Below are 27,530 nucleotides of genomic sequence, written 5' to 3' on the forward strand. Positions count from 1 at the left end.
GGTTCCATCCGATGTAACCGGATGTGCGCAATGGCATGTCGCGGATGACGACCCTCTGTCGCTTCTTCCACTTTCTGAACGCTGCAACCATTATCAAATGCACTTGTATTTACAATCTGTTATTAAAGGATCACTGCGAACATCACTGCCTTTATATTTCTCTGTACGCGCTATGTCGGCTGTCCCCAGGATCTCGCCAAAAGTAGGAGACGACCTCGGCCGTTATCATTGACTCTGGAACGAAATTTTCATACCTCTTTTGTCAACAGTCTGCCGGTCGAGTAAATAGCCTCGATCAAGGTGGGACAGTTTTTGCAGAGTTCACCGCTCTAGCGTTGGCACATAAGGCGGTCAATCTGGGCCAGGTTGGTGCTCCTGTTATATAGCTCAAAGTTTGCGGACGACTGGTGATGGTGGACGTTGAAAGGGATATGGTTATCAATACATTTGGATCCAGAGAATTAACCTTCCAAATCAACCTCGTCCCTATAATGCAGGGATTCCCAACTCTTCCTATCCCTGAATTCGTCACAAAAGCTGCCACAGATGCTCTCACTCAGAATAGACTATTGCATCAATATACGAGAAGTGAAGGGCACGTTCGACTTGCAAAAGGTTGGGGAATAGGTTATCAGCTGTCCAAATCGAAGGTCATACTGAGTATTTGCATTCATTAGCGTTATCGGCTTTCTATGAAGACAAATTGGGGAGGTCACTCAACCCCCTGACGGAGATCGTCACCGCTGTCGGGGCTTGTGAAGGTACGCTTAAAGCTGTCACAGGAAGCTGGCGTCTGCATGGATCTAACATGGAGCTATCATACAGCGATCTACAGTACCATTCAAGCATTTATTAATCCTGGAGATGAGGTCATCTTAATGCAGCCATTCTACGATAGCTATCCGGCGTCCGTTACGCTTGCTGGAGGCATCCCTGTAATGGTCTCCCTACGACCTCCTTCTGATCGATCATCAAAGACCTCTGATGACTGGAAGCTGGATTTTGATGAGATTCGACGCGCGATCAAACCTGGGAAGACCAAGATGATCATTGTGAATAACCCCCATAATCCTGTTGGTGTGTATGCCTGCATGGTCCTGTCAAATGTTCCCTCTGGATGGGGTCTTACATGACTCTTTTGCAGGAAAGGTGTTTACACGGGAGGAGCTGGAAGCGATTGCCCAAATTGCAACCGAGTATGACCTGCTCGTTTTGGCGGATGAAGTATACGAGACTCTTGTTTACACGGACTCTGTAGCACCTCTCATAAAGTTTGGTATGGTAGAATGTTTTGCAATACCTCGTATGATGATAGCTGACTCACCACGATACATTAACTTTGAAGCCAGCCTGCCTGGCATGTTTGAGCGCACGATCACCGTGGGAAGTGTCGGTACGTATGCCGGAGACTACTTTCGCGCTTGCTGCAGGCTCACCTAAGAGACTACTTTGGATGGAAGGCAAAATGTTTGGGGTAACGGGATGGAAGATTGGATGGGCCGTTGGCGCACCTGATATTATCCGATCCATTTGGATGGTCCATCAGTATGTTCCCTTCTCGGTCGTAACACCATTGCAGGTAATACCGATGGAATTGACATTGCCGCACTGGCGCTGATTGACCATTTGAACGGTAGGAAGCCACTGCGGTGTGCCTAGAACAAGCTGCTACAAATGGCTATTTCGAGCGGACGCGTGCAGAATATCAGCAGCTTCGTGACAAACTCCACACGATGCTCAGTTCAGTGGGGCTGACACCGACACTTCCTCATGGCGGGTACTTTATCCTAGCGGACACAAGTTCTTTACCTGATCCTGCAGATGCAAACGGCAATGCTGGAGCAGAGGAAGTGGACACGGATCCTCGGCGAGATTACCGAATCTGTCGATTTTTGACAAAAGAGGCGGGAGTCACAGCCATTCCACCCTCTGCATTTTATGATCCTGCAGATAAGGAGGGACGAGATCAAATTGCTGGGCATTTGGCTCGTTTCGCCTTTTGCAAGAATGAGGAAATGTTGGAGCAGGCTGGGGACAAGCTAAGAGCGTACTTTGGTGATTTGAAGGGGAACAAGGCAGACTAGCTGCTTTGACTGCGGTAGAATTGCATTCTTATTAGAACAGTTTTTAGCTCGCCAAGTAAGTATAGATCGCATAGGGGGGACGATTAGAGTAGGTCTCTGGGCATTGATTTATTTTCCTAACAATGTATGCCAACCCGCAACCCACCGGCCCATTGGTTGTCGTGCATCTAATCATTCCAATCATGGAAGGGCTCTGGTTTCGGCAGCACCTTCTCTTTGATCTTGTCTATGAACCCCTTACCCTGATCTGCATCAAATCTAACTGGTCCGGGGCCTTCGTTCTTGTGATAGAGTTCGCCATCACATCCAATATACCAATCCCTCGAAAAGTACTTGATGTCCGCTTGGGTAATGCATCCTGTCATTCCTTCTCCAGGACCATAATCTGGACCGGGAATGGGAACATCGATGTCCGTTGGGGGAAGCATACCGGTCCGCAGGTAGGTGTGAACGGCGACAGAGACAGGGTCGGTGTATTTTATACCGGTTTGGCGAGGTACCAATGTTTCATTTGAGGGTTGTTGTGACTTTTGCATTTGGTGGAAGCTTTATGGCTGGACTTTCAACTTTTTCTTTAATTTGCTGCGTTTACGCTCTGCGACAAGACTTACATGTACCATCTGGGTGTTCCTACTAGCATTTTATTATCACTGGACGATATGTGTCATAACTTGGGACAATGCCTTGGTTGAAAGTGGCCTGTCCAGAGTGCACATTTAGTATTATAGCCGCCATGCCATGCGAATTGACCTCGGTAAACTATCTTGTCGGAAAGATATAATACCAAATTCACCTCTATGATTGTATGTTTATAATATCATTTTTGGATCTGATTGTTTCCGTGACTGAATTTACAGCATTGATCTGGCAGAAGCTGGTATGCCCATCGGTCAGTAGGAAGGCACCGCATTGGTTCATATTCCGGTGCCCTTCGTCGACATGGTTCCGGACAGCCCGATCCCATCAGCGGTTTTAACGTTGGTCTAAGCACTGGCTTTTTGGGTGCCATCTGGCTGTATTCTCTATGCATATATGACTACACAACACTGCTGAGAGGTGGGTGGTTAGCGACATCACGCTATTGCATGACGATATTTGTGGTCTCGGTTCAGCATGCTTGAGGTTTTTAGTTCAGCAATCTTGGTATGCCTCGACCAAGATGAGCAGAGTAATGGCTGCTGAGCTTGCTCGCTTCGAGTTGCTTCTAGACATTTGCAAATCCAACTCTGGCTAGCCGAAAGTGAAGGGTGGAGGGCGCTATCAAAGGATGCTGTCTTGCTATTGGAAACCGCACAATGGGCAAAGCTGCGTTGAGGTGGTGTGTTGCTGAAGCTTACTCACCATCGTGACACAACAGCCAAATTGCGCAGACCCATTGCGCCTACTTGACACTCTAGGAGCATCTTTGCACCATGTCACATCCAGCTACAGTCCTTCCCTCCTTCACCATCTCGCCCGCATCGCCCGATCCACTGCATCAAACTTCATTCCTTGCATTGCTGTTCACAGTTGTGTGTCACGTGCTGGCGCTCTTGACTTCAAACTACAGTTGGGTCGATAGACTTTGGAGTATAGCGCCCGTTGTGTATGTGTGGGTTTTGGCCGGACAGCAAGCTGGTGGAGATGTGAGGAGTTTAGTGGTTTGTGGATGCGTGACTTTCTGGGGAGCAAGGCTGACTTTGAACTTTGCGCGAAAGTATGGCCAGTGTATTTGTCGTTCCAACCGAGAGCCTCGTTGTCTAATACTTGAAAACAGAGGCGGGTATAATCCGAAAGACGAAGATTATCGATGGGCAGTCCTTCGAAAAGCGATACCATCCAAGATTCTTTGGCACCTATTTTCTCTGCTCTTCATCTCCGTATATCAGAATTTCATTCTTCTGCTGATTTCCTTGCCTACGTACATTGTTCACCGGGCGTCTGTCCTCTCTCCAACGCCCTGGAGCAATCTTGATACGACTCTCCTAGTACTTTTTGCAGCGTTCTTAGTCGGAGAAACGATAGCAGATAATCAGCAATTCGCTTACCAGACAAAGAAACACCAATTGATTCGAAAAGCACAAATGGGCGACAAGGATGCGTCCACAGACAACCTTGGTCTCCCACAAGTTTATGCCCGAGGATATCTGACGACCGGATTATTCAGATATTCTCGGCATCCAAACTTTTTTTGCGAGATAATGATCTGGTGGTGCATTTACGGATTTTCTGTCGCGGCGACGATACCCAAGTCGAACGGCTTGATAGATCTTACATGGAGCAACATCGTAAATTGGACGATTATTGGACCGATTATGTTGACGCTGCTCTTTCAAGGGAGCACATCATTTACAGAGGGCATATCTGCTAAGAAATATCCGACATACCAGGTAAATTGCTCACGGACGCGCGATGCTAAATGGGAGACCCAAGTAAAAAGTTGATGCGTTGCAAACAGATTTACCAAAAGACAACCTCACGACTTGTACCCATGTGGCCTGGCAAGGATGTCGATCAACAAGTAAAAGAAGAGCAAGACAAACGAAAATAGTCTTCTGAGAATGCTTTTGAGATTTGACCAGGTGTACAAATGTATATTTACGATGGATGTAACGCCGCAATGAAATCTGAACGTCGGAGGGTGATCAAGCTGTAATATCGTTACAAACTATACACACAGACATTGCTAAACGAATACAAACAATGCAAGAGCCTTTCGATGCAACACACATGAAGCTACGATATTTCCATTTCAGTACTGTCCTGCCTCTCAAGCGTTGTTTCCAAAAACCTTGTAAAGACCCTCCGCTGCAAGCATTTCTCGCGGCTGACCCCAATGTCCAGGATGCTGACCTTTGTTGAGCAATGGTTTGTCCCGTTTGCGCTGTTTGGAATTCTGTCGATGATGGAAAAAGGCGTTCATACGGTCTCGACTAACGAATATCATGAATAGAACGCAGTGGCTTCTTTTAGTTCCAATAAACAAACTCGGATTACGCTGGATTTTTCGGGCTGTGGGCAGCATTTTCTTACCAGTCACGTATCTCATGCTCTGTATCCCCTGTAACTCTCAAAACGTCTTCTTTTGCATCGTAGCCCATCATGACTTTGGCCGCTTCTGCAATTTCGGCTAATTGTTTCTTATGGGAACTATAGTCGATGTCAAAAGGAAGAAAGATCGTATCTGTCCAACCAACCACTGGTTGCTGGATGGTAGGTGTTTCGGGATGATGTTCGGTGGTCATTGTTGGTCAATCCGGACACGATAGAGTAAGTCACAGGCGGATCATTTGAAGATGCTTGCTGATCATCAATTACCACAAACTATCTGAAGGAAGCTTTTCAGTTGATTTTCCTGGGGTCAAGCCTGCCTGTGGCGTTCTGGTGTGAGCTGCATATTGGTATTTTATATGCTTTTTTACAATTGCAGAGGATACATGACCCAGATTAACAAACCATAAAGGGAGATATTCAAATATTTACATGGTGACTGTCCAACCTTCTAGGAATGTCCAAGTTCTACTCTTGGTTTGAGGTCAGGTACATTGTAAGCTGCAAGCACCCTCACACCCCCTACATCTTCGGTCAAACATTTATGGATTTGCTGGTCGAGCCCGATAAACTTGTTGCTCCCCACACCGTGCATATTGAAGGTGATTGAAAATGGTTAATCATATCGCATAATCAGAACCCCCATCTATTGCTCAGATTGGTGTGGCATGCATGTAATGTTTTTTTTTTTTTTTTAAACTGCGGTGAGGCGCATGCCGAAGGTCTATACAAGGGGACCTGCTCCCTCTTCCCTCTTGTTTCTTTATCTCTCGACTCTCGAAGCATCTGCCCAACGTTCAAGCAACACTCTCAAGTCCATCATGAGAATGCCGCTCTGGTGCCGAGGACCTCGCCCTCCCGACTACAACAACAACATAACCCCTTGCAAACGCTGCTACTACTATACTGCAACGATCGCAGGTATGCATTATCTTTGTATTTTCCCACGCGGATTAGTTACCCGGTTAGAACAACCGTAATGTATTGCATGTGTAATTGGGCCTAGTGGTAGTTGGTTGGTAAGGAGGGAATTACTTGGCTTTTCCGAACCAGTTGTCGCTGGTTTATTCCCTGGTGTAGTAGCTAGTGCCATTTTCTGTCACCTCTACACTATTGAAGGTATAGGCCATCTCGAATACAACGATCCCGCCAGCTCTCTTCAATCATTGGTCTGGGCAGTGTATGGGCTCTGGAGCATGTTACAAAACTCTCAAAACCTCTGTTAATGGTCCGACTTGTGTTCTTACATGCAATATATATTATATAATATCTTTCAACCTTTGAAGCGGGGCGCTGCGTTGAAAATAACCAGCTAAAGGAAATAACATTGTCGAACCCGTCTCTTTGGTTTGTAAGCCACCTTTCCTGCCCCAACAAAAAGTTCGTATATGCCTTCCTTTGTCTTTGCAGACGTCTCAAAGTATTTCGCAGCGCCGATTTCGTGTGCTAGTTTGACACCTTCTTCGTAAGTAATGGGTCGCTGCATTTCCGGCCACCCGAATCGTCGGGCAAAGGCGGCGCGTTCTTCGTCTGTGGCATTATCTCGCAGGTCTTTTTGGTTGCCGACGAGGATTCGGGGAACGTCATGCAGAAAGTGGTTTGTTTCTGGGTACCACTGTATGATGATGGAAGAAAAGAGTGATGAGCCACCGTAGAGAGGTTTCCATTGGAAAACCCCAAAAAGATGGGATCATTTACCTTGTCCCGGATGTTTTCAAACCCTTCGCGGTGAATCAATGAAAAGCACAACAAAACGACATCGGTATCAGGGTAGCTCAATGGTCGCAATCGATCATATTCCTCTTGTCCAGCAGTGTCCCACAAGCTCATTTCGTATACTTTATTCTTGGCCGCGTGGATCTGAGTGATAAAGTTTTCGAAAATGGTCGGGACGTATTCGGTAGGGAACTCTTGGCCGGATTGCACCATGAGTAGAGAGGTCTTGCCACAAGCTCCGTCCCCGACAATAACCAGCTTTTTGCGCTGTCGCTTGAAAAAGTCTGGATTAGTCGTGTCCAGATAAGACATGGTGACGTGCGGGGGCTTGAAAGGCGGTCTAATGCAGCGCAATAATTGACGGTGATCGCAACAAGAAAAAAGTAGACTGGACTGACTGCAGAAAGGAGCAGGCTTACCATACTTTATGTCTCTGAGTGTTAGATTTACCGTCATTACCCTGAGGGTTTCCAATGGGCCCGCGTGTGCACCAACATTCGATCGCGCAGAATATACAAATGCCCCATGGGTCAAATAAGGGTCGGGAGAGACAGTTGATAACAGTTCCGAACTAGATAAAGCTGTGTGTGAATCATGTTTATACAAGAGCGCATGGGACAGTGGATTTGTTCTGGTGTATGCCGACAGAGTTTTCATTGCAGATTCAAAACAGCCAGTCCATCTGGCATTCATCAGTCCATTACCATGATACGATTCAAACAAAAACCTTTAAAAATAGCCTAAGAAATAAGCCATGTCTATTGGAAGTAATCTGGGAGTCCGCAAATAGTCGCAATGCTTGATTCCGCAGTTAATCCCCCGCCGTCAGGCAGATTGGTTTGGCATAAACATCCCTATCTTACGTGCACGCACTGGACTGCGGCGACAAGTGAAAGAAATATCTCCGGATGCCGTTTCAATGCATGGATAAAAAGTTTGGACATCAAAAGATAAATCCCAGCCAGCAGGTTCGTCTTCCCTCGCTGATCAAAGGCTCTTCCAAAGGAAAAGACATTGGCAAAACGTTCTTGTTTGCAAAGGCTATTTGTGAGCATCAAAGCGGCTGTGGATCCAAAGTCTGCACGGGAAATACCGCGCCGGTTTCTCTAGTTTGTCAACATATATCATATTTTTCATCCGATTTCATCCTTTATCGCAGGCCCTTCCCCCGAAGAGGATGCCATCATCACCCGAAGGCTCCGGCAGTCGTTGCTCCTTCCATTTCTGGCGCGCGCAAACGATCAGTCCCAGGCGCCCACCTCAAAGAGGTTAGTACGTTGCATTACTGCAACGGCCTTTAAAGTTATCCGGTTATGACTTTTCGACCGAGTTGAGTTTAGCGCCAAGTTCCCAGGGCGGGCTCGAGTTTTACGCCATCCCAAGGCGAGTGAAGAGAGAGTGGGGGGGATGCGAGAGAGGGTGCCTTTTTATAACCCTGGGGGACTGCGCTTTTTTTTTTGCAATTTCGGAATTCGTCGGCGGAAGATTGCGTATCCTGCGTACGTCATTCTTTTGAGCACGCCATGAACGCCCAATCATCGTCGTCGTTTCCACCTCCTGGCAGACCTCCTGGCGTGCGTTCGTTCCCCTCGCATGGCGCGTAAGTTCAGATTATGTAAACGCGTGAAGCGAGTCATTTGTTTATCTTGATTTTCCCACGGTCCTCCCCCAACGAGATGAAGAACAAATATCGTTTGCATAGACAGCAAAGTTCAGTACTTGTTTCTGCCCAAGGATAGGGATAGTCTACTGCAAGGTTCTCGATGCATTGTGGTCAACTGGACAGGTGGACGAACCGACGGGATGTAATTCTGTTCTCCATGAGCCGGATTCCTTTGCAAGCGTTGGGGACTGTTACAATCTGCTATTTCACAATCTTCTGTGTGGTGGATATCCCGCAGCGTCCTTTGTACCGCTCATTGACGATCTCCTGAGGTTCAATCTTTTGCTTGCAAGTGATGGATGGCGGAGCGTATCGAGAGGGACTGATTCGCGGCAATGAAAGACGCCTTGGATAGTGTAGCATGACCTCTGCCTGCCTAGCTTGGAGGAAAACAGCACAGACTCTAACGTGCAGTCTTTGTCGATGAATATTCGGAACCAGAACTACCGTGAAAGTTCATCATTACATTATCGACAATGTCCCTTGGCTGTCAACGTTATTTCTCCGGCTCAATTCCTCGCATCGGCTTGCTGATGGCAAATATTATCGAAATTGACCATAAACCTCTTCATCACAATCTTTAGGTACACTGAATCTGGAAAAGATAGGATTTCTTCACATTTACGATGAAATAGTTCAATCGGTCCTATAATATTTAGATTTCTTCATTACCCAACGTATATTTTATTATCAGCTACACATCCCATGTCAGGAGCTGAAGAAATCAAGATAGATCTAAAGTTGGCGAACGATCTTGACATCAAGACCGCATGCACCGCTCCGTGAATGTACAATCAATTCTTGGAAATTGTATCGCATCCGAACAACATTTTTGGCCAAACCTCTAGTATCACGCCATTCAAATTGCAAAGAAGGCATGTAACTTGACCCAGGCATAGGAAAAGCAAAATACACCAGAGGGCAATACTGCTCTTTTGGCGCGACCGCACGACAGCGCTTCATCCGATCAGAGTACTTTTGATAACGGATCCATAGTCATTTTACTAATGCTATGAGTTTATTAAAGGTAAATCAATACGCAGTAATCATGGTGCTAATGCGTTTAAAAAAGCTTGTCAAGACCTCTTTCCACCTGCTTCAAAACGTCCATCCCCATACACTCGGCAACGGAAGGAAGTTCGGAGCCTCATCCCGTGACCGACACGCTAACCACGTGACTGCATGATGAGGAAATGACATCAGCGACAAGCATCTCCGCCTTCGCAAGCTCTTAAGTTTGAATGAACTCGCCAGGTATGCACCCATCACAAAAAAAGCCAAACACAGCCAAAAAGAAGGATTTACTCATATCGTTTATTCAATGATTTCCTGCATAACAAAGGGCGTTGCACGCGCGCAAGGTTCACGTCCCTACCAAGAAGACAACTTTGCCATCGCAGACGAAACATTTGACAAGAGCGGCTTCGCACTCTATTCTGTGTTTGATGGACATGGTGGAGGGGCGGCATCTAAACATGCGGCGCAGAACCTTCCAAAAATCATTGTCAATTCCGAGGCATTCAAAACTGGGGTATACGATCGGTCACTCCAAGAAGCGTTCCTGGCAGAAGATAAACGTCTTGCGGAAGAGTTGGGTGCAGAGGGACGGGGAGGTACAACCGCTACCGTGGCGCTCATAGCCCAAAACCAGTTGTTTGTTGCCAATGTCGGAGATTCGACAGCTGTATTTGGCGCGACAGGATGGAACAGGGAATTATCATGCTGTGAGATTGAGCAAGGAACACAAGGTGGATGATGAGGCTGAGGCAGCGAGGTTGGATGAGGCGAGCGCCAAAGTAAAGAGGGATAGAGTTGTTGGACCGGGTCATGCTATTAACATGACGCGAGCGTTGGGGGATTTTGATTTTAAGTTGCCTACCAATGGTGCAAGTGCAGATTGGATTTCTCCGGTAAGGATATCTCGCCAGTCTATCCTCTCCCGTCAATCATCTTTTTCTAATTGCATTGATAAAGGTTCCTCACATTACGCAAACAACCTTGTCCCCCGCCGACGATTTTTGTATTATCGCCTCTGACGGACTCTGGAACCATCTCGACGAGTTCCAACTTATACCCATGGTAAACATTCCCCTGTCTCCTCAAGTTGAGAATACCAACTCACACAGTTTCGCTAGATTGCGGAAATGAGGAATAAAGGCAAATCCCCTCAACAGATTTGTGATGATTTTGTTAAAACTTTAGGACAGGTAAAACTGGCAACTTTTTTTATCTATTCAACAGACAATTGCTGATGTTTTTATTCGTAGGTTAAAGGATCGGACAATATTACTTTTATTTTACTTGATTTCAAATGGGGGGAAGAATAGAGTAGATTTGAATAAATAAGAGATTTCGTTGTAGGCTTTGCATTTATTTTGTTCATGGCTGCCCAATGCCGGAACGCAGGAATGACATGCTGCAGACCATACGCCAAGTTATTGATGAAGAGCGGTTATAAAAAGTTGACGACATTGACATGGCAATAAGGAGTCTCGATGTGAGATGTTTTCATTGGGAGACACCATGACGGGTATGTACCACACACCAAATGACCCAAGAAGATATCCCTATGGGCTCTACGATGCTGTCAAGTGGTAAACGTTGTTCAAACAGGTTTTATACTAGGACTATTCCCTATGCGTTAGATAGCTCAACATCTCTATTTACGCCTACAGCTCCGATGGCAAACATTTCGGTAAAACATCTACCTCCACAGGCAGACTAGATCTCATACCTTAGAGGACTACAGATGGGATGCTTTGGTGGCTTGGCATTGAAAAGCCGTTGGTCGTTAGCGAAAATGCTCTATGTCCCTGTCGATATGCCTTCTGCAGAGGTTGATAAAAATGGTTGGTACAGCCTTGATATGTTCAAAGCGTCAAATATTCCACAAGATAATGTTGTAAAGCAAAAATGCTATGGTGTTTCTGAGGACAATCATACCTCAGCTGGAAACGTAATTGAACATACCCATGCGAAACCCAGAAATGAGACATGATCATAAACACAATTCACAAACATAAACATAAATCAATGCATGACTATGTATTTTGAAAAAAAGAGATCTAATCTATCAGCTATCTATGAAGGTATCATACTGCTTTTGTTCTGTTCTCTAGATCCACATCAGCCCAACACTCAAAATACCCAGGACGAAGCATGTCATCTGCTTCCCATTGGCTTTAGATGCCGCGGAAGTTGAAACGCCGGCTTGAATGGCTTCTGCGGAGGTAGTAGCCGTACGAGTTTGTTCCCTTGTCTGAATATTGAGTTCATCTTGCGAGAGAATGTCAATGCCGCCAGCGACGAAAGGAACGTCATTTGGAGGGTTCGGCAAATCAATTGGACGGAAAAAGGGCGGCTCGTTGGGATTGCCGGGCGGAGCCTGGGGTGGTGGTGCTGGGTTTGGGTTAGAAGGGGCGGGGAATGGCACATCATTTGGATTGGGAGCTGGTTGCTCTGTCGGCCGTGGTGCGGGAGGAGGAGGTGGAGGAGGCTGTTGGGTTGGGTCCGGTGTGGGGGCTGGCGGATTATTTGTTGGCTGTGGTGGAGCGGGATCTTCTGTTGGTGTCGGCTGTGGAGTAGGGACAATGGTCGTTTCCGGGCGTTGCGACGGAATTACTGGTGAAATAGTGGGGATGGGTGGAAGGCTAACGGATACTGAGGGAACACTCACTGTAATGGGGGAAACAGTTGGAACGCTCACTGTGATTGGTGTAACGGTCGGGACGTTTACTGTGATTGGGCCAACAGTTGGAACGCTCACTGTGATTGGGGCAACAGTTGGAACGCTCACTGTGATTGGGGCAACAGTTGGAACGCTCACTGTGATTGGGGCAACAGTTGGAACGCTCACTGTGATAGGGGCAACAGTGGGGACGCTCAGTGTTATGGGAGCAACGGTCGGGACGCTGACGGTAATGGGGAGAATCGTTGGGACGTCCACTGTAATGGGGCGGCCAACCGTCACTATCGGGTAGCGTATAGGAATGTTGACCGTAGTCGGGTTCGCGGAGGGCTTGCTAATGACGGTAGGAACAGTAGGCGTTCTAGCGACAGCTGTGGGGAAGACAGGAAAGAAATTTGTGATGGTTGGCTGTTCCTCGTGCTTTGTCGACTGCGTGTTGGTTGATTTCTTGGTGGTTGTTTGCTGGCTGTCGTGTTTCGGCTCCTTGCTCCTTGTGGCTTTTGAACCTAGGTCAATGACCTTATTGACTACTGGTTTGGTTGAACCCGGAGCCGAATAACGAAAAGATTCCGTTAGTGGGATGGCAGCGACATTTTCAGCTATCGGCGCCGAGTTCGCGGTCGTTGCAAGAGCAACCAGAAGAACCGGGAGCAGCCGCGATATGTGCATCTAAGGGAAGCGCAGAGAGTCGATTGGGGAGATGTTTAGCTGAGCTGACATGAGCGGGGGGGCAGCTCAGGAGCGAGATTAATAACTCTGTCATATCTTTTGCCTACGAAAAAGATGTAGAAAGACAAGAGCGGAAAAGTTGTGCAACTGCTAGTAATTTGGAAAAAAATGTAAGGTGGAGAAAAGGGAATAAACAGCAGGTGTGTGTAGCATCTTTTGCGAGAAGGAATTACAAGTTGCTTTTATTTTTTCCATGTGGAAAGTGTTCAATTTCACACTTACGTTTTTGAACACTCTCGAACGGGGAGTGGTGCGAGAGCTAATGAACGAATCATAATCAATTTGGGAATAATTAGGGAATTAACTAGTTTGAAACATCTAAAGCGGCCTTAACTTTTCTTTACTTTTTACTTTAGTTGTTTTGAAAGCCAAAAGGCAAACACAGCAAAGTATTTTGGCTTGCGGCATTTTTCTTCTTTCTTTTTGATCTTTTTTGCCAGACAACAACCAATATGAGTCTTGGTGTTAAAAACGCCATGGAAAGTTGATCAAAAGCAATCATGAGTGGAATCAAATGATGGCATCCACATGGTAAGACTGACCGTTTGTGTTGTCGGCCGGTGGTGATTGTTCATCATGGCCAGTTGAGCACAAAGAAAGCAGCTCTTTGTCCATCAGAGTCCACCATCCATGGCCTTTTTGGTTCATTCTCGACATTGTCCACACGCACACAAGGAGACGGACATGCCGAGTCCCGCAAATAGTTATCGCTAAAGATGCTTAACGACAATGCATGAAAACCTACTCTTCTCCATCGTTCTTTCCTCTACAGATCTCCTTCATAAAAACCTTTGGGCTAAATTCCTAAAAGCCCCCCAATTGATGGCATTTTCCCAATTTTTTATCCGTTTGACGGCTCTTTGACTACGCCACGCTGTGCCACACGACGGACTTGCGTCGCTTTTGGGACGCTTGCGAGTTTCTTCTTTTGTCCTTGTCGAGATCCTCTTGCCAACGCACATTTACTCAGTCCAATATGCTCACCCCTATACCAAATGTGACCGCCAACGGCACCAAGAAAGAGGTTACGAACGGTACCTCTACAAAGACTCTGTGGGACACGAAAACTCAACAATACCACGGCGGTCAAGAGTGGCAGTTTTTAGACAACTTTATCGAAGATTTCAGTGTTACGACCAATGGTCTAGGAACTCCAAGAAAGGCCCTGCAGGCTGCTAGAGATGCGGTATGTCTTTCAGGGTGCCAAGAAAGAGCATCCACAGTTTGTTGACTCTTTCATTTTTGCATTTAGCTTGAAGTGTGCCACCACTACCCGCCAGCGGACCAAGAGCCTGCAAAGACATACTTGGCAAACTTTTTGTGGCCGGAAGACTATCAAGATGTGCACTCTCGATTGCTACTTGGAAACGGAGCGTCGGAACTTATAGATCTTGTCACCCGAGCGGCGCCTGAGGGACCGTGGAAGCCAGGACCGTGGAAGATTCAGGTGTGTTCACAAGAGTGCCTACTACTACATATGCGAGAAGAGGGTCTACCCTTTCCCTCTTATATGCACTCTTCACTCTGACGAGCTCACTCATTGAACTTTTCTCCTAGTACAAAGAATATGAACGCTCGGCAATCGCTCTCGGTCGGACGGTTCTTAGACCTGACCATCCAACATCGGCAGCACTTACCTGCATCGTTAACCCCAACAATCCTACTGGAGATTACATGCCCATTGAAGAGCTTAAATCCTACATTGAAACAACCGTCGCAGACAACACTGTGGTGATGGTTGGTGAGTACACCTACTTCACGAGCGCGGGCCCTGTGTGACTATATGCTCAAAGTACTTTTGTAGATGAATCCATGCAGCCTTGGCACTCACCTGAATTCCGCCATGATTCCCTTATTTCACAATCTGAATGGCTGAAAAATATGTTCAACACTCGTGGAATTGCAGTCTTTATCATGCACTCATGGACAAAGCTGTGGTCTTGCACCGGTCTTCGGCTAGGATCAGTTGTATGTCCTACTGTTGATCACTGTATCAAGCTTAAAAAAGTCCAAGTTCCTTGGTCTGTAAATCTTCCTGCATTGAAGTTCTTGGAAGTTGTCACGTCGGATGAAGAGAAGGATTATCTGGATGAGACTTGGGCTGTGACAAGCGAATGGCGCGCAAGTTTGGTGGAGCGTCTGGAAGAGCTTTGCAATGGACAGTGGGAAATCCATGGCAAACCTTTCCTCTCGTGGGTGTGGATTGACATGAAAGACGCGCGGGTAGCAGCCGATGCCGTTACCCTTGCCAAGCGGGCAGGCGTCCCCGTACGTGCTGGTGTGCATGGGTACGCGTGTGACACTTGTGTGAGGGCCGCTGTGAGGAAACCTGAGCAAGTGGATGTGTTGGTTCAAGCTTGGAAAGGATTAGTAGATGTCTAAACGGACTGGGTCTGCAGCGACGTGCAGCGACGCATGGGATACTGGTAACTGGCGATCCACCCGATCGCGATATTATGGGAGAGAGCGGGAGTATTTATATTTCATAGACTACACATTGGTTAAATATTTCATTTTTCGAACCGTTCATTGTTCCGCGTGATTGTCACGCTTGCTCTGGTGTGCTAAATTTGGATCTTGACCGTACGGAGTGATCAACCTTACAGGCTGGAACTTGCCTTTTGGCAAAGAAAAAGCATATCTCAGCACCAAGTGCACTGGGCACACACTTTGCTTTTTTACTAGGAAAAAAAAAGGTCCTCCAATACAGCTATATAAGAATGGCAAAGGGAAGACAGGACGTCATTTGATCTAGCTGCCCTTTTTAGATACATTGCGAACAAAATGAGCTGGTATTCTGTCAGCATTACAAACATTCCCCAACCTTCCGCCATCCAGGGTCTTCAAACAACAACCTCGTTCCCAGCGCTTACTTTCCGTTCATCACCAATCTTGCCAAACACCGACTATGTTTTCGGCCATAAAGACTTTAGCGAGCTCCGTGCACAGATATATATCTGGCTGGAACAACTTGCAGCTCGTAAAGAGGCAGGAAAAAAGCTCCGCATTGGCATAACGAACGATTACAAGAAAATTGCCAAACGTGATGGCGAAACCACCGTCGTCGTGATTGGTAAAGTCAAGGTTTCTGGGTCCTGGCTTAAGGGAGGCAAGCAGGCTGAATACATTGCAAGGGCCATTAAGACGTGCTTGGTTGATGCGGCGTGGAAGATATTGCCCGAGGAAGGGATTGTTTTAGGGGACGATGATGCTAATCGGAAGGCGGGCTTGAAGAAGGCGATGTACATATATGCTATTTGGTAGTCGGACTTGAACTGTATATACTTTTACTATTTAATCTCAATTTATATATTCGCGGGAATTGTCGATAGTTTTGTGTTTTTTGACTGGAGAGCTGTCAAGTTCTCAAGGATAATCATAGTCAAAGCACATCCCCATTTCACCTGTCCAGCAAACCTCCATCCAGATCCTTTCGGCAGACCAGTCCATATATTTGAATATAAGCTGGAGAATATCTGCTAAGAAAGGTATCTGTTATCATGAGAATCACATGGAAATGCTCGGAGTTTTTTGGCATGCTGCTAAATATACCTTGGTGGTTCGGGACCTTTCAAAGTGGAGCCGCTACCACGGCATTATAGATATGGGTTATTTTTTCGTCAGTGAATATTCATACCGTACGCCTTTGTGTCAGACGCAATTGTTCTGCCAGCGCAAAACCTCATGTCTGTTGCAACGATCGGAATGAAGGCAATTCCTCGCAGATCATCATCCGACAATGCCAAGCAACCGCGAAACACCGATGATAAACTCATTTATTGCCCAATACCTGTACGACCAAGGGCAGTCATTGCCTCCTTTCTGGCGGGGATCGAGCAGACGTTACAGGGAGATGACCGTGACGGTGTCAAGTCCAAACATGACCAAGTCATCGGGAATTTTAATGGCTTAAATGCCCTTGTCGGAGGACCGGCACATGATGACATGCACACTATACCAATGGACCTATGTCGAGTGTCAGTCAATGTAACCAAGATGGTCGATATCAAGGCCCGGTGATGGGGTAGTGCGAGGTATGCGAGAGGCATCCGTTCTAGGGCTATCAACTCTCGCCTAATAGACTTGATAGCAGGTCATGGAAAGTGGACGACAGTGCCCTGGTCCAGTGTACATAGTGTGTATCGGTAAACTACGTACAAATTGTAGTTCGACATTATATGGAGCAGGCTCGTGTTCGCTCGTGAGGCTTGCTGAAAAGGAAAGGATATCCATACTGTAATAAAACTATCCACCTCCGAATGTTCATTGTATAAGCCCATTGCAGATTGTTGCTCCTTTTTTATTATGCAGAGATCATTCTATTCGCTCAATGCAATAAACGCCTACCTACACCAGCAAACAATTTCTAACTCCTAATTTCTAAAGCTAGGCAACCGCAGTATCCCTTCAAGGATTTCCTCTGTTTCCAGACCACTCGCACTTGGCAAGACAATAACGCCATGTCCGCCCGAGCCTCGTCTCACAACCACATCATTAACAACCTGCATGCGGGGTACAAAGTCTTTTAGGCCGTTGGCAAGGTCGCATCCTGATGTTAGTGTATGCAGGATAACGGATGCCCGTGACAGACGTCGAGACAATGGTGGCTGGACCACCGCGGCCCTCAAGGCGTCGGACGTGCTAGACCCTCCGGTGTAGACGGTCGCAACGGAGGACCAGGAGCCTTCGGATGTGTACGGTACGTCTGTCGGTGCAGCTATGATTAGGTAGTCGTACAGATCTCGAGTTTACCGTTCGTTGCCTTACCAGGGTTCCAAAATCCCAGCTGGTGCATAAGCACCTTTTCCGCCTCGCATTGCTCACATGGCACCACTGGAACAGGTACTAGTCTTCTAACAGGCAATAGCCCATCAGGTATCCCTCTTGGTGATGTGACCGCTCCCAACATTTGCTGAAGTGCCAAGCATTCATGTCCTGCCCAGAATCTGCGCGATCGTTCCTTTTCGCGACGATAGTGAGCGATGAAAGTACTCTTCCAGTCAATCTGGTCGTCATCTCTTCTAGTCAATTAAATAACCAACCCAATTTAGATGCAACATTGGTGTTATATTTTGCAGCAGTATACCTTTCGACCGAATCTCTTTCAGTACGCGATCCATCACACTCTTCTTTGTCTTTGCGATGATATCGGATAAGCTTATCGGGTTCTACATCTTGAGCAAGACAGAGTGCACGCCAAAGGGACGCATCATCGGCTCGCTTTCGCCACCCTCTGTCTGCACTGCGAAGTTTTGTGAGAGCGCCTGGACCGAGAAACGCTAGTATTTGGAGCCAGATTTCGTGAGGAAGTTTAGGCAGAGGGTGGATATCAGATATCAACGCATCAACATTATTTGCTGAACGGCTGCCAGGTTCCTTTGGCTTCGTGGAACGTGGACGGAGGGAGGATGGGTCGGGGTTCGAAAGAATAGGAAGCATCGCTCTCCACTTGTTATAAAGAATTTCCTTTGTCGGTTATCTTCTTTCTTTATTTCCATTCACACCTTCCAGAGAGAGATCGGTTAGAAAAAGATGTTTTACCAAGTCCGAATCGAAGCAAATCGACCATCTCGTCATGCCCTGACCCAATGGCAACCGTTAAGGAATCGGAGATTTTAAGATGTGACCCTGTATTATTATGATTCAGAAGTTACTTTGAAATTGGCTATATTTTTAGTTGCTGCCCTTGTAAGTAGTCATGGCCACGCTTCGTTAATTGTTTTGATGTAAAGTGATGAATGAATAACTGGTTGTTTTAACAAAAGGATCTTAAATACCACAGGCTATCTTTCCACTTGTGCCAGACATGGACGACGAGGCAACCCCTAAACGGGATAGTGCCGTTGACATATCATATCCAGTCTCCAGTAACTCTGACGGAGAGTCAAAACCATCAGAATCAAGCCAGGCTTCCACACAGTTTCTACAACCTTTGGTAACTGGGGAAACACCATGGAATAACGACAAGCAACGACTTCGACCTCGTACTTCCCCCATCCCGTTTCATCCACTCCCACCCGGTGGTCGCCCACTCACTACTCTTCATTTGACAGCCCAACTTTCGACCATCCTTCTTCCGCCAAAAGTTCCTCCATGTCAAACAATTTTATCGCCACCACAGACTCCAGTTACACTATCAACCCGAAAGAAGGAAAATAGACCTAGCTGGGACGACAACTTTGTTTCCGTTGAAGGAATGAAAGTAGGATCCCGAGGAATACCGACAAAGGTCGTCGACCGGAGCTATGAAGAAATTCTACAACGTCGAACACCTCGAGAGGATGACACTCCAAAAGTATCCAAGAAGCAAGATAACAATGCACATGAACAGCATAGTTGTGGCCGCATACAGAGTGATCCGACTCCTTATGCTCGCTCCTGTACTTCCCGTGTTCTCTCTGGAACGTTTTCGAGAGATGGGATTCGATTAGTAGAGATTCCAGCATCCACCACGAGGAAGTTGTCATTCAACACCGTGAATGAGGATGGATTTTCTGAGACATCTGAGGAAGAGGACGGGGCAGTTGCAGAGTTTGGACTGTACGCGACGGCACATTCCGATAATTTCAAAGATAGTACTGAGAGTAAATCGGAGAAAATATCAACTGGAGGGCATCCTTTTACGAAATGCTCAAAGCCTAAAGATGACATGCAAAGGAGACGAGAACAGGCGTTTGGTTTGGTCATTAATGGGTGTAATGTTAAAGATGAAGATTCGCCGCTGTCCGCCCAAGAGGCGTTGCAGGAACCAATATCAGTCGCTAATACCCTCGAGCCGCACGTTACAGAGCAAACTCCTTCAAACAACGATCAAGACCAGCAGCCACAAACAATAGATACTCCCGGGGAGCACCTTGTTGAGGACCTGCCGTCTGCCGAGGAAAGTACCACCTCGGACTCCCAGCAATTCCAGTCCACCATGCCAATTACACAGTCAGGCGTCCTCGACTCCATCATCGACAATGACTTGATACAAGGGGATTTAGTGGGATGGACAGAAGTAGGCCAGGACGTTTTTTCCGCCTTCCATCAAGCCCAGGCTCGTCGTTTAGGTCGCGCACGTCGTGATGATGCATATCGCCAGCAGCTGCACACTCCTGCCAAGGCCAATGTCGCATTCGACCAACCTGGCGAAGTACATTCAAAAGCTCTCCCAGTTGTTCAAAGCAATTCTATTTCACATTCAACGTCCGTAGTAACAGAGGAGCCACTCCACCCTCTCGCGCGACACGGGTATACTACCACATCCACTTGGAAAGTTAAGAAAGACAAACGAATGCATCTACGTCCTGAGGTTGACGAGCGAGGCAAGATTACACGGAAATCTCGAACTCGCCCGGCCGAACCTACCTATAAAGATGGCTACCTGTTTGACACAAACTTGCCTCTCCGTCTCAATTTTGTCCATCCAATCCTTCTCCCCGATGGGACGGAAAAAGAAGATGATGGCATACCATCCGACAGTGACGATAACGTATCATCCACGGGTGAACCTTGTCGACCAGTTCTACCTGATCCATATGCCGAACCACTCAACCAAACAATGCTCGATCTACCGGAAGAACGGGCAACGGAAAGTCCCTGCCCTGAGCCTCCACAGCAAACGGAACCTGTCGAAGAGGTTCGTCCCCCAAGTGCAGAAGCAGGTGCACTTGCCCCCGCCGTCGAATCTCCCGAAATATTGACAGACCCCGCCACAGCCCAATGGCGACACCAAAGAAACGTGGCCGCCCTTACCATGAAGGAGTTGAAAAAGATTTTTCCCCCTTTGATGAAGCAATACCTGGGACGACGACGGTCGGATACAAAAGGAAGGGCGCGACATGCTTCCAAAGAACTCTATGAACCTCAACCCCATAACAAGAGAATGATACCGCCAAAACCTCGCCATCGTCATTCCCTGCTGGCAGGGAATGGCAACATTGGCTTACAGGTAAGGAAGACTCAACTTGACAATCCACGCTTGACGATTTCTCCTAATCTCGTTATAACATAAAGCAAACAATGTGGAAAACTATGGATGCGGAATTTCAGGCACAGGGAAAGCATGTGCATTGCGACTTTGGTTCAACGCGGTTGCCAGGCCTCGCCTTATCCAACCCTTCATTGTCCGACTACAGCTCAAGCCCGCTGATCGTACCCTTTGGTCAATCGCACAGCAAGCAACTGACAAAAGGAAGCAGCGAGCCTCATTTGTCATTGCCCTTTAGCATTTCCTTGCCAACGCTAGTGCACCCGTCGGAAAAGTATAGGTTCAGAGTAAAACAGGCCTTACCGCACCATCCTGCGAGGAAGAAATGTCTTGACCTTCAGACCCGTACCTTGTCAGATCCTAGTATTTCATTATCGCTCTCGTCATCATTAGCATTGATGCGGTCGAAGCAGGCTAGTAACATTGAAGGGGCCAATCGTCCACTCATGTTTCCAGCAATTGTGAGCGGTGAATTAGGCTAGAAACTGCGCTAAGTTGGAAAGGCATATGTAGTGTATTAGATAGGATTACTCAAATAGCCATCATGCAGAGACCATCTACTATCTAACGAATACATACAGCTAACAGTATCAGAATAGCCCAGTTTATAGGAACAATTAATAGGTAGAAGATTCACTAAATCCTGTCGTCAGCGAGCAAACGCCTTGTGTTTACCTTTCGGTCGCCGGACCTTCACAAATATGATAAGAATACATGTGGAATCGGATGGATCATGGTACCTCACCTGCGCGTCTGATGTACGTTTCCTCTTCGATCTTGATACTGGTTGGGTGGGTTTGGTCACTTCCTCCACCTCACCATTTCCCTGACCTGAGTCGGCTGCCTGTGCATCCACCAAAGCTAGAAGGGAACGTTTTGGTAAGGTTCGCTTTGGAGGTCCATGCAGGACTCACGTTTTGACATCCTGGAGACATCATCGATCAGCTGCTGGTCAGCCTCGCGCTGGATTCGAGCAGCAGACAAGTACTCTTGCAAAAAGATCTCCCGCATTTGCTGCACAAAGTCTGTTTTGAGCATGTCCCAGTACTGAGGGCGAGCGGGTACGTTTACTACCTTGAACTTCTCGGTTTCATTCTTCAACTTTTGAATAATGTTTACTCTCTCTTCCATTAAATCCTCCATGTGTTGTTCATGTTCCGTCATTAGAGCCTCGCTGCACATAGAACTGTTATAACTCTCATCAACACGATGAACATGATCGACTGCTTTACATAGCCTGCTCCTGTTTGGATACATGCTCGTGAGTTGAATCCCGGATCTTTTGACAGAGTCGATCGCATTCGGAGTGCAGTTTCTTTTCGCGGTCCGCAGCCTTTTTTCTCATTCGATCTTCAAGCTTGAACATCAGTATTTTTGGCCTTTATCACGACATTCTTTCCTACCCACTCTTGATGGCCGCCAAAATATTCGCCATATCCTCACTTTTCAACCGATAAGTACGCTGGAATGGGCAGTCAAAAATAATCGCTTACTCTGGGCTATCTCGCGCCAGCTCTCCACTGTTTTCTTGTAAGGACCCAGAGCTGGACTGCTGGCTCGACGGTTGAGGGAAGAGAAGTCGAGGCTTTGGGCCAACTTTTGCTTTCTTTGGGGGCATGTCCTGCAATTCAGAATGCGTATAACATTGGCCAAACTTTATTCCCACGTCCGGATGGTGTCCGAGACTGCTTAGTCAGCAGCACTCCGCCGTTGCAATCTACAATGCAATCTACTTGTCATCTACTGTCCTCCACCCATCGCCAAGAGAGTTTCGTTTGTTTGTCCATTATATGAAATTTATTGCCAGCGCTTCAACCAAAGTTTAAACTCGTATTCCAATAACCACTCTCACCGTAATTGCCGCCTCACAACTAGTTTGAAGTCAATTCACTGCGGGTACTTTTGACTTTCGGGCTACATGCCCGCAAACCTTCACCACAATGGAATCCCAATAATATTGAGCAGGACATTTTTCTGATCTTCGGAGGGAACATTCTCGTGCCTTATCGCTGAGGTGACGCACTATGAAAGTGAAATTCGCAAGACTTGGGAATATATCCCTTACCAATGGCCATTGACCACCAACAACATGTCTTGATGACAGAGCACACGCCCTTGTTCACAAATCAGATATGTACTTGAGAGGGATGTCCCTCAAAAGTGTGTAGGCTAGGCTCCTGTCTGCCTTGACAGCAAAGACCTCGCTCTTGGTAACCACACGAATCCCATCCTGATATGATCATTCATTTTGATCGAAACAACGGAGGACTTCAGCCAATCATGCACTGAGATCAAGCAAATGAACTCGCGTTGCTTACCGTTCACATATAAGGCAAACAGACTTGGCTAGCAAACCTGGTGCAAGGCCTTGTCTAATGATTGAGATTTCTGATACTAGCAGGGTGTTCTGGTAGTATTTCTTTTTTCATGTATATTGAACATGTAGCATACATGATAATAAAAAAGAAGTGAATGGATGGTTTTACCATATTTACAGGTGAAAAAAAGAGATTTGGTCAAGTTCCGCATTTACAGGCTAAAATGCTAGACGAACTTTTGTCCCGACCTACTGGTGGTATTCCAGTTGCAATCCGAGGTTCTCTCTGCTCAGCTGGTAAAAGTGAGGCAAGAAAGCCTCCTTTTGAAGCATGGTTTTCTTCCAGCTATGTTCAATAGATTACAGCCATCGGACCGTCAAGGGACGGTCTTTATTCCCTGACTTTCTCCTCATGTCCTCCAGAATCCTTCTTCTCGCCTTGGCAATTGCTACTCTAGTGGTTCCCCTGGAAGGTACAACGTAGTCTTGGAGGTTTCTTGGGCCCCATGTGAAGCTAATTTTATTTTCTTGCTCACAAAGCTCAAACGGATGTGCTTGTATATCCTAATGCGTCCTATGCAGGCAGTGCATTGACCCTCCCATCGTTCCAGTACTACTCCCCGCCCAACACCCAGGACTACACTCTTGGATCTGTTCGTGTGCCAAACAGTATTGCAGCGCTTTTCTACCAAAACCAAGATTGGGGGGTAGCTGCTGCTTTTTACGAAGATGTTGCAAGTGTCAATATATCCACTGCGAATTTGACAAGTATCACCGATTGGAATGCTTTGGTAGTCAGCTGTAAGTTTGTTATCATACACTTGTTCAAATTATCAATGTTATAATCAATGTTGGCATTTGTAGTGAATTGCAACCCGACCTGCTCTGCAAAAGGCATCTGTACTTCCAGTGGCACCTGCTCGTGTCCATCCAATTTTCGAGGAAGTGCTTGTGAAGAATGTAGTCCAGGTTACTACGGTCCAACTTGCCAGCCATGTCCGTCTTGTGGAAACGGATTCTGCAATGACGGTATCCACGGGAATGGTACATGCACTTGTAATGAGGGCTGGCAAAATGGCGGTGGTACTTGCGATACGTGCGCTACCGGGTATTATTCAAATTCGACCGCCTGTTTAGGTATGTTTTTAGGAAGCTGGCTATGATCTTCTTGTCATCTCACTCTTACCTGCGGCAATCATTACAGCGTGTATCGGTTGTGGTGGCAGAGGAGAATGCACAACGACCGGAAGCTCCGCTGGAACTTGTACTTGCCAATGGGGATACAAAACAGGCAGCGATGGGATTACCTGCGGATCATGCGCCGATAGTTTTTACAAGGACAGCAATGGGCAATGCGTTGGTAAGGGTTACATCCCGCATTCTCCTTTAGTAGTTAGATCCACACGATCAAATAATGTATTTAACGCTGGACTTTCTTCCTGTAAGCATGCTTTCAGGGTTGCAAGCAATGCCGAAATGGGGACGGTTATTGTGAGGTATGCTGGCCAGGTAATACTCGCAATGCTTCCTATCCGCAAGTGTGCGATCAAGATCAAAGCTGTCCAATGGCGGCTTCGAATATGGGCCAATATTGGGATGGAACTACCTGCAACCGTAAGTCCCTTCCTTTTAATCAATCCTTCCTTCCGCTAAAATTCCTGTGCATCCCGTTACAGAGTGTGTTTTGGGCTGTGTAAAATGTCGTCAACCAGATAAATGCGAAGACTGTGAAGGTACCACCGTGTCAGCTGGCTTGTCTGGTGCATGCACTACTATTCAGAACACCAAAGGGTGCAGAAATGCACCTACTGCACCAGTACCTGGGCCTACGAGAGGAGACGGCCAGGCTTTTTACTCTGTCTGGATTGCCGACAAAAAGTATTGTGACGGTTGGTATCCCTTCCTTGCCGTGTAGCTCCATGTGTTAAGCCTAAGTATGCCCCTTATTACAATACATAGCATGTCCTCTAGGATGTCTTGGGTGCGGAAATCCAGCGAGCATAGTTATAAACCCGTCAGCTACAACCCGGGATGCCAACTGGAATAATCAGACGCAGAGAAATAACTTGGTTTGCACCGCTTGCGTTCCTGGATATAGCCTTGTAAGCGGCCACTGCGTAACGAGTTGTAGCGCCGGCCAATACAATGAAGGCACTTCTACATGTCGAGGTGGGTCGTAAAAAAGCATAAGAATGTTGCCAGTTTTTGTTGCTCATTTCATTTTTCCAGCATGCCATTCATCATGCGCAACGTGTTCCGGCCCTGGTCCTGGACGATGCACAAGCTGTCCTAATGGTATTACACTGTCAAATGGTACCTGTACACCTACCCTGTCATGTCCGGCGAACCAATTTGTGGTGAATCAACAGTGCTTTGGTAAGTCGTCATGGCTTTAGCAAGAACCTCCATAAGATGTCTAATGTTTTCGTCTCAAAGGATGTCATCCTGACTGCCTTGAATGCACTGGACCTGCTTATACACAGTGCACCAGGTGTGCAAGCCCTCTTGTACTCGTGGGGAATCAATGTGCATTGGCATGTCCAGCAGGACAGTATATGACTTCGTCAACGGACAGGACCTGTACAGGTAAGCTCCTGTCGACCGAAACAGCATGGTTTCAATGCTGTGGTAGACTAATGTCAGGTTTTCCCATGAAGCTTGTCAAAATGGGTGCTCCACCTGCAACGGTATTGACAAATGCTTTACCTGCAGCAACGGATACCAACTTTACCGGGGACAGTGTATTTCGTGTTCATCTCCCCAAGTATTGGATGAATTAGGCAATTGTATTAACCCACCAACAAGTATGTCGTTTTGTCTTCTTTGCAACGGTTTTGAGCGGGGGCTGATTCTGTACATACTTAGCTTCGTCATCGACGGATGCATCGTCCAGTGAGAGTTTTTCATCGACAGCTTCCTCAACAGCTTCTGATGTATCATCCAGTGAGAGTCTATCAGCAACAGAATCGTCAAGTTATGACATATCAACTCCGGCGCCATCCACCACTGCCTTCTCATCAACAGAAGGAGAATCCTCCAGTTCAGAGGAACCAACTTCTTCTCCATCGGCTACTTCCTCGTCATCAACCCTGTTTTCCAGCTCAGTGGAGCCAACCACTTCATCATCGGCAACGGAGACGGAATCATCGTCTAGTATGACTGAAACCACAACCTCGATGCCCACTTCGTCCAATGACAACCCGTCGTCAACGGAATCTAGCTCAACACCGTCGTCTTCCATCACAGACTCCTCATCATCAGAAGCCTTGTCCAGCTCAACTTCCGATACGTTGTCAACCACTGGGTCGAGCTCGCAAGAACCGAGCCCCTCACCAAGTGAGACGGTATCATCTGAACCAAGCCCTTCACCAAGTGAAACCGAGTCCTCAGCTCTATTGCCGACTTCAAGTGAATCAAGCACCTTTTCAAGCGCATACTGGACATCAACAGATTTATGGAGTTCATCACTGTCAAGCGAGGAGCCGACATTTACACATCCCCCGAGCTCAAGTTCGTTTTCGTCATCCACAGAGTCTTCTTTCTCAGAAGAGTCTTCCAGCTCGTGGACGTCTTCGTCTTCCTATGAAATCACAAGCTTCTCTTCAAGCTCTTCGGAACCAACCTTTTCACCTACAGTGACATTAACAAGTTCGGAGGACCAAAGTTCCTCGTCTTCTACGCTGAATACATCGTCATCGTACGCGTCCTCGACATCGGAGGAACCAACGAGTTCAGCATCTTCTGAATCGCCTTCACCGAGTGAGACATTGTCATCTAGCGAGTCATCAAGTTCAGCAGAACAAACTTTATCTTCCTCCGAATCGCCTTCACCGAGTGAGCCCGTGTCATCTAGCGCGTCATCAAGTTCAGTAGAACCAACTTTATCTTCCTCCGAATCGCCTTCACCGAGTGAGACCGTGTCATCTAGCGAGTCAAGCTCAGCAGCGTCAACTTCGTTCTCGTCTGCTACCACCACGTCGTCATATTATGCGTCCTCTACCTCGATGGTAGAAACAAGTTCGTCGACCTCTGAATCTCCATCGCCAAATGTGACAATCTCATCGACATTGTTATCTAGCGAATCAAGCTCAGCAGAGTCAACTCCGTTCTCGTATGCTACCACCACATCGTCATCTTATGCGTCCTCTACGTCGATGGTAGAAACAAGTTTGTCGACCTCTGAATCTCCATCGCCAAATGTGACAATCTCATCGACACTGTCATCTAGCGAATCATCCACTTCACAAGAGACGTCGCTTTCGTCTAATAGTTCATCGTCGTCGTACGCGTCGAGTACACCCATGCCGGAAACGACTCTGGCACCAAGTGGG

The 27,530-nt window shown here is 47.0% G+C and overlaps 15 protein-coding genes across 16 annotated transcripts; 8 read left to right on the top strand and 7 right to left on the bottom strand.

Moving 5' to 3' along the window:
• The first annotated feature begins 69 nt into the window (after nt 1-69).
• SPPG_07933 (uncharacterized protein) lies at nt 70-2,294 on the top strand. Its single transcript, XM_016756083.1, has 9 exons — nt 70-202; nt 270-365; nt 498-615; nt 678-761; nt 826-1,077; nt 1,145-1,276; nt 1,346-1,393; nt 1,461-1,579; nt 1,638-2,294. The coding sequence occupies exons 1-9, from the start codon at nt 98-100 to the stop codon at nt 2,082-2,084; spliced, it is 1,401 nt and encodes a 466-aa protein (XP_016604764.1). The 5' UTR covers nt 70-97; the 3' UTR covers nt 2,085-2,294.
• SPPG_07934 (uncharacterized protein) lies at nt 2,252-2,620 on the bottom strand (the record flags this gene model as incomplete). Its single annotated transcript, XM_016756084.1, has 1 exon — nt 2,252-2,620. One exon carries the CDS (start codon nt 2,618-2,620, stop codon nt 2,252-2,254), a length of 369 nt encoding a protein of 122 aa, XP_016604765.1.
• Nucleotides 2,621-3,119: 499 nt separating this feature from the next.
• Nucleotides 3,120-4,799, top strand: SPPG_07935 (uncharacterized protein). Its single transcript, XM_016756085.1, has 3 exons — nt 3,120-3,780; nt 3,841-4,453; nt 4,522-4,799. Exons 1-3 carry the CDS (start codon nt 3,497-3,499, stop codon nt 4,612-4,614), a joined length of 990 nt encoding a protein of 329 aa, XP_016604766.1. The 5' UTR covers nt 3,120-3,496; the 3' UTR covers nt 4,615-4,799.
• A 293-nt stretch (nt 4,800-5,092) lies between these two features.
• Nucleotides 5,093-5,308, bottom strand: SPPG_07936 (uncharacterized protein; the record flags this gene model as incomplete). The annotated part of the gene is made up of 1 exon (XM_016756086.1): nt 5,093-5,308. One exon carries the CDS (start codon nt 5,306-5,308, stop codon nt 5,093-5,095), a length of 216 nt encoding a protein of 71 aa, XP_016604767.1.
• Nucleotides 5,309-6,302: 994 nt separating this feature from the next.
• SPPG_07937 (small GTP-binding protein domain) lies at nt 6,303-7,249 on the bottom strand. Its single transcript, XM_016756087.1, has 2 exons — nt 6,813-7,249; nt 6,303-6,729 (listed from the first exon to the last, which is right to left on the bottom strand). The coding sequence occupies exons 1-2, from the start codon at nt 7,140-7,142 to the stop codon at nt 6,427-6,429; spliced, it is 633 nt and encodes a 210-aa protein (XP_016604768.1). The 5' UTR covers nt 7,143-7,249; the 3' UTR covers nt 6,303-6,426.
• A 2,421-nt stretch (nt 7,250-9,670) lies between these two features.
• On the top strand, nt 9,671-10,922 carry SPPG_07938 (uncharacterized protein). Its single transcript, XM_016756088.1, has 4 exons — nt 9,671-10,403; nt 10,468-10,572; nt 10,629-10,700; nt 10,761-10,922. The coding sequence occupies exons 1-4, from the start codon at nt 10,158-10,160 to the stop codon at nt 10,818-10,820; spliced, it is 483 nt and encodes a 160-aa protein (XP_016604769.1). The 5' UTR covers nt 9,671-10,157; the 3' UTR covers nt 10,821-10,922.
• A 686-nt stretch (nt 10,923-11,608) lies between these two features.
• On the bottom strand, nt 11,609-12,850 carry SPPG_07939 (uncharacterized protein; the record flags this gene model as incomplete). Its single annotated transcript, XM_016756089.1, has 1 exon — nt 11,609-12,850. One exon carries the CDS (start codon nt 12,848-12,850, stop codon nt 11,609-11,611), a length of 1,242 nt encoding a protein of 413 aa, XP_016604770.1.
• Nucleotides 12,851-13,484: 634 nt separating this feature from the next.
• On the top strand, nt 13,485-15,437 carry SPPG_07940 (uncharacterized protein). Its single transcript, XM_016756090.1, has 4 exons — nt 13,485-14,096; nt 14,163-14,357; nt 14,468-14,651; nt 14,715-15,437. Exons 1-4 carry the CDS (start codon nt 13,887-13,889, stop codon nt 15,290-15,292), a joined length of 1,167 nt encoding a protein of 388 aa, XP_016604771.1. The 5' UTR covers nt 13,485-13,886; the 3' UTR covers nt 15,293-15,437.
• A 70-nt stretch (nt 15,438-15,507) lies between these two features.
• On the top strand, nt 15,508-16,232 carry SPPG_07941 (uncharacterized protein). The gene has a single exon (XM_016756091.1). The coding sequence runs from the start codon at nt 15,695-15,697 to the stop codon at nt 16,172-16,174; it is 480 nt and encodes a 159-aa protein (XP_016604772.1). The 5' UTR covers nt 15,508-15,694; the 3' UTR covers nt 16,175-16,232.
• A 242-nt stretch (nt 16,233-16,474) lies between these two features.
• Nucleotides 16,475-17,188, top strand: SPPG_07942 (the record flags this gene model as incomplete). 2 transcript variants are annotated; one of them, XM_016756093.1, is made up of 2 exons in its annotated part: nt 16,475-16,944; nt 17,004-17,188. In XM_016756093.1, the coding sequence occupies one exon, from the start codon at nt 16,595-16,597 to the stop codon at nt 16,928-16,930; it is 336 nt and encodes a 111-aa protein (XP_016604774.1). In that variant the 3' UTR covers nt 16,931-16,944; nt 17,004-17,188. The 2 variants fall into 2 exon arrangements, with proteins under 2 accessions (XP_016604774.1, XP_016604773.1); XM_016756092.1 differs by having other exon boundaries at nt 16,595-16,944; nt 17,001-17,031.
• Nucleotides 17,189-17,252: 64 nt separating this feature from the next.
• Nucleotides 17,253-18,630, bottom strand: SPPG_07943 (uncharacterized protein). Its single transcript, XM_016756094.1, has 3 exons — nt 17,997-18,630; nt 17,678-17,931; nt 17,253-17,615 (listed from the first exon to the last, which is right to left on the bottom strand). Exons 1-3 carry the CDS (start codon nt 18,347-18,349, stop codon nt 17,284-17,286), a joined length of 939 nt encoding a protein of 312 aa, XP_016604775.1. The 5' UTR covers nt 18,350-18,630; the 3' UTR covers nt 17,253-17,283.
• SPPG_07944 (uncharacterized protein) lies at nt 18,631-21,472 on the top strand. Its single transcript, XM_016756095.1, has 2 exons — nt 18,631-20,843; nt 20,909-21,472. The coding sequence occupies exons 1-2, from the start codon at nt 18,717-18,719 to the stop codon at nt 21,362-21,364; spliced, it is 2,583 nt and encodes an 860-aa protein (XP_016604776.1). The 5' UTR covers nt 18,631-18,716; the 3' UTR covers nt 21,365-21,472.
• SPPG_07945 (uncharacterized protein) lies at nt 21,378-22,504 on the bottom strand. The gene is made up of 5 exons (XM_016756096.1): nt 22,376-22,504; nt 22,290-22,324; nt 22,115-22,232; nt 21,628-22,056; nt 21,378-21,573 (listed from the first exon to the last, which is right to left on the bottom strand). The coding sequence occupies exons 1-4, from the start codon at nt 22,498-22,500 to the stop codon at nt 21,744-21,746; spliced, it is 591 nt and encodes a 196-aa protein (XP_016604777.1). The 5' UTR covers nt 22,501-22,504; the 3' UTR covers nt 21,378-21,573; nt 21,628-21,743.
• Nucleotides 22,505-23,611: 1,107 nt separating this feature from the next.
• On the top strand, nt 23,612-24,589 carry SPPG_07946 (uncharacterized protein; the record flags this gene model as incomplete). Its single annotated transcript, XM_016756097.1, has 4 exons — nt 23,612-23,672; nt 23,740-24,000; nt 24,110-24,330; nt 24,404-24,589. 4 exons carry the CDS (start codon nt 23,612-23,614, stop codon nt 24,587-24,589), a joined length of 729 nt encoding a protein of 242 aa, XP_016604778.1.
• A 1,450-nt stretch (nt 24,590-26,039) lies between these two features.
• Nucleotides 26,040-27,502, bottom strand: SPPG_07947 (uncharacterized protein; the record flags this gene model as incomplete). Its single annotated transcript, XM_016756098.1, has 4 exons — nt 26,040-26,779; nt 26,834-27,136; nt 27,200-27,286; nt 27,350-27,502. 4 exons carry the CDS (start codon nt 27,500-27,502, stop codon nt 26,174-26,176), a joined length of 1,149 nt encoding a protein of 382 aa, XP_016604779.1. The 3' UTR covers nt 26,040-26,173.
• Between the last annotated feature and the right edge of the window lie 28 nt (nt 27,503-27,530).

This window comes from Spizellomyces punctatus (genome assembly GCF_000182565.1).
Source record: "Spizellomyces punctatus DAOM BR117 chromosome Unknown supercont1.18, whole genome shotgun sequence".
NCBI lineage: Eukaryota > Fungi > Chytridiomycota > Chytridiomycetes > Spizellomycetales > Spizellomycetaceae > Spizellomyces > Spizellomyces punctatus.

Coding starts and splice junctions, on each gene's coding strand:
- SPPG_07933 (XM_016756083.1), top strand. CDS start 98: ATGCACTTGTATTTACAATCTGTTATTAAAGGATCACTGCGAACATCA. Junction 366..497: donor AGGCGGTCAATCTGGGCCAG/GTTGGTGCTCCT, acceptor CCTATAATGCAG/GGATTCCCAACTCTTCCTAT. Junction 1,580..1,637: donor CGGTCGTAACACCATTGCAG/GTAATACCGATG, acceptor TTTGAACGGTAG/GAAGCCACTGCGGTGTGCCT.
- SPPG_07935 (XM_016756085.1), top strand. CDS start 3,497: ATGTCACATCCAGCTACAGTCCTTCCCTCCTTCACCATCTCGCCCGCA. Junction 3,781..3,840: donor ACTTTGAACTTTGCGCGAAA/GTATGGCCAGTG, acceptor ACTTGAAAACAG/AGGCGGGTATAATCCGAAAG. Junction 4,454..4,521: donor AGAAATATCCGACATACCAG/GTAAATTGCTCA, acceptor CGTTGCAAACAG/ATTTACCAAAAGACAACCTC.
- SPPG_07937 (XM_016756087.1), bottom strand. CDS start 7,142: ATGTCTTATCTGGACACGACTAATCCAGACTTTTTCAAGCGACAGCGC. Junction 6,730..6,812: donor TTGAAAACATCCGGGACAAG/GTAAATGATCCC, acceptor ATCATCATACAG/TGGTACCCAGAAACAAACCA.
- SPPG_07938 (XM_016756088.1), top strand. CDS start 10,158: ATGTCGGAGATTCGACAGCTGTATTTGGCGCGACAGGATGGAACAGGG. Junction 10,573..10,628: donor AGTTCCAACTTATACCCATG/GTAAACATTCCC, acceptor CAGTTTCGCTAG/ATTGCGGAAATGAGGAATAA. Junction 10,701..10,760: donor TTGTTAAAACTTTAGGACAG/GTAAAACTGGCA, acceptor TTTTATTCGTAG/GTTAAAGGATCGGACAATAT.
- SPPG_07940 (XM_016756090.1), top strand. CDS start 13,887: ATGCTCACCCCTATACCAAATGTGACCGCCAACGGCACCAAGAAAGAG. Junction 14,358..14,467: donor CAGGACCGTGGAAGATTCAG/GTGTGTTCACAA, acceptor CTTTTCTCCTAG/TACAAAGAATATGAACGCTC. Junction 14,652..14,714: donor CAACACTGTGGTGATGGTTG/GTGAGTACACCT, acceptor GTACTTTTGTAG/ATGAATCCATGCAGCCTTGG.
- SPPG_07941 (XM_016756091.1), top strand. CDS start 15,695: ATGAGCTGGTATTCTGTCAGCATTACAAACATTCCCCAACCTTCCGCC.
- SPPG_07943 (XM_016756094.1), bottom strand. CDS start 18,349: ATGCTTCCTATTCTTTCGAACCCCGACCCATCCTCCCTCCGTCCACGT. Junction 17,932..17,996: donor GAAAGAGATTCGGTCGAAAG/GTATACTGCTGC, acceptor TTAATTGACTAG/AAGAGATGACGACCAGATTG. Junction 17,616..17,677: donor GCTGGGATTTTGGAACCCTG/GTAAGGCAACGA, acceptor CTGCACCGACAG/ACGTACCGTACACATCCGAA.
- SPPG_07944 (XM_016756095.1), top strand. CDS start 18,717: ATGGACGACGAGGCAACCCCTAAACGGGATAGTGCCGTTGACATATCA. Junction 20,844..20,908: donor ATGGCAACATTGGCTTACAG/GTAAGGAAGACT, acceptor TATAACATAAAG/CAAACAATGTGGAAAACTAT.
- SPPG_07945 (XM_016756096.1), bottom strand. CDS start 22,500: ATGCCCCCAAAGAAAGCAAAAGTTGGCCCAAAGCCTCGACTTCTCTTC. Junction 22,325..22,375: donor CTGGCGCGAGATAGCCCAGA/GTAAGCGATTAT, acceptor TCGGTTGAAAAG/TGAGGATATGGCGAATATTT. Junction 22,233..22,289: donor TATTTTGGCGGCCATCAAGA/GTGGGTAGGAAA, acceptor TCAAGCTTGAAG/ATCGAATGAGAAAAAAGGCT.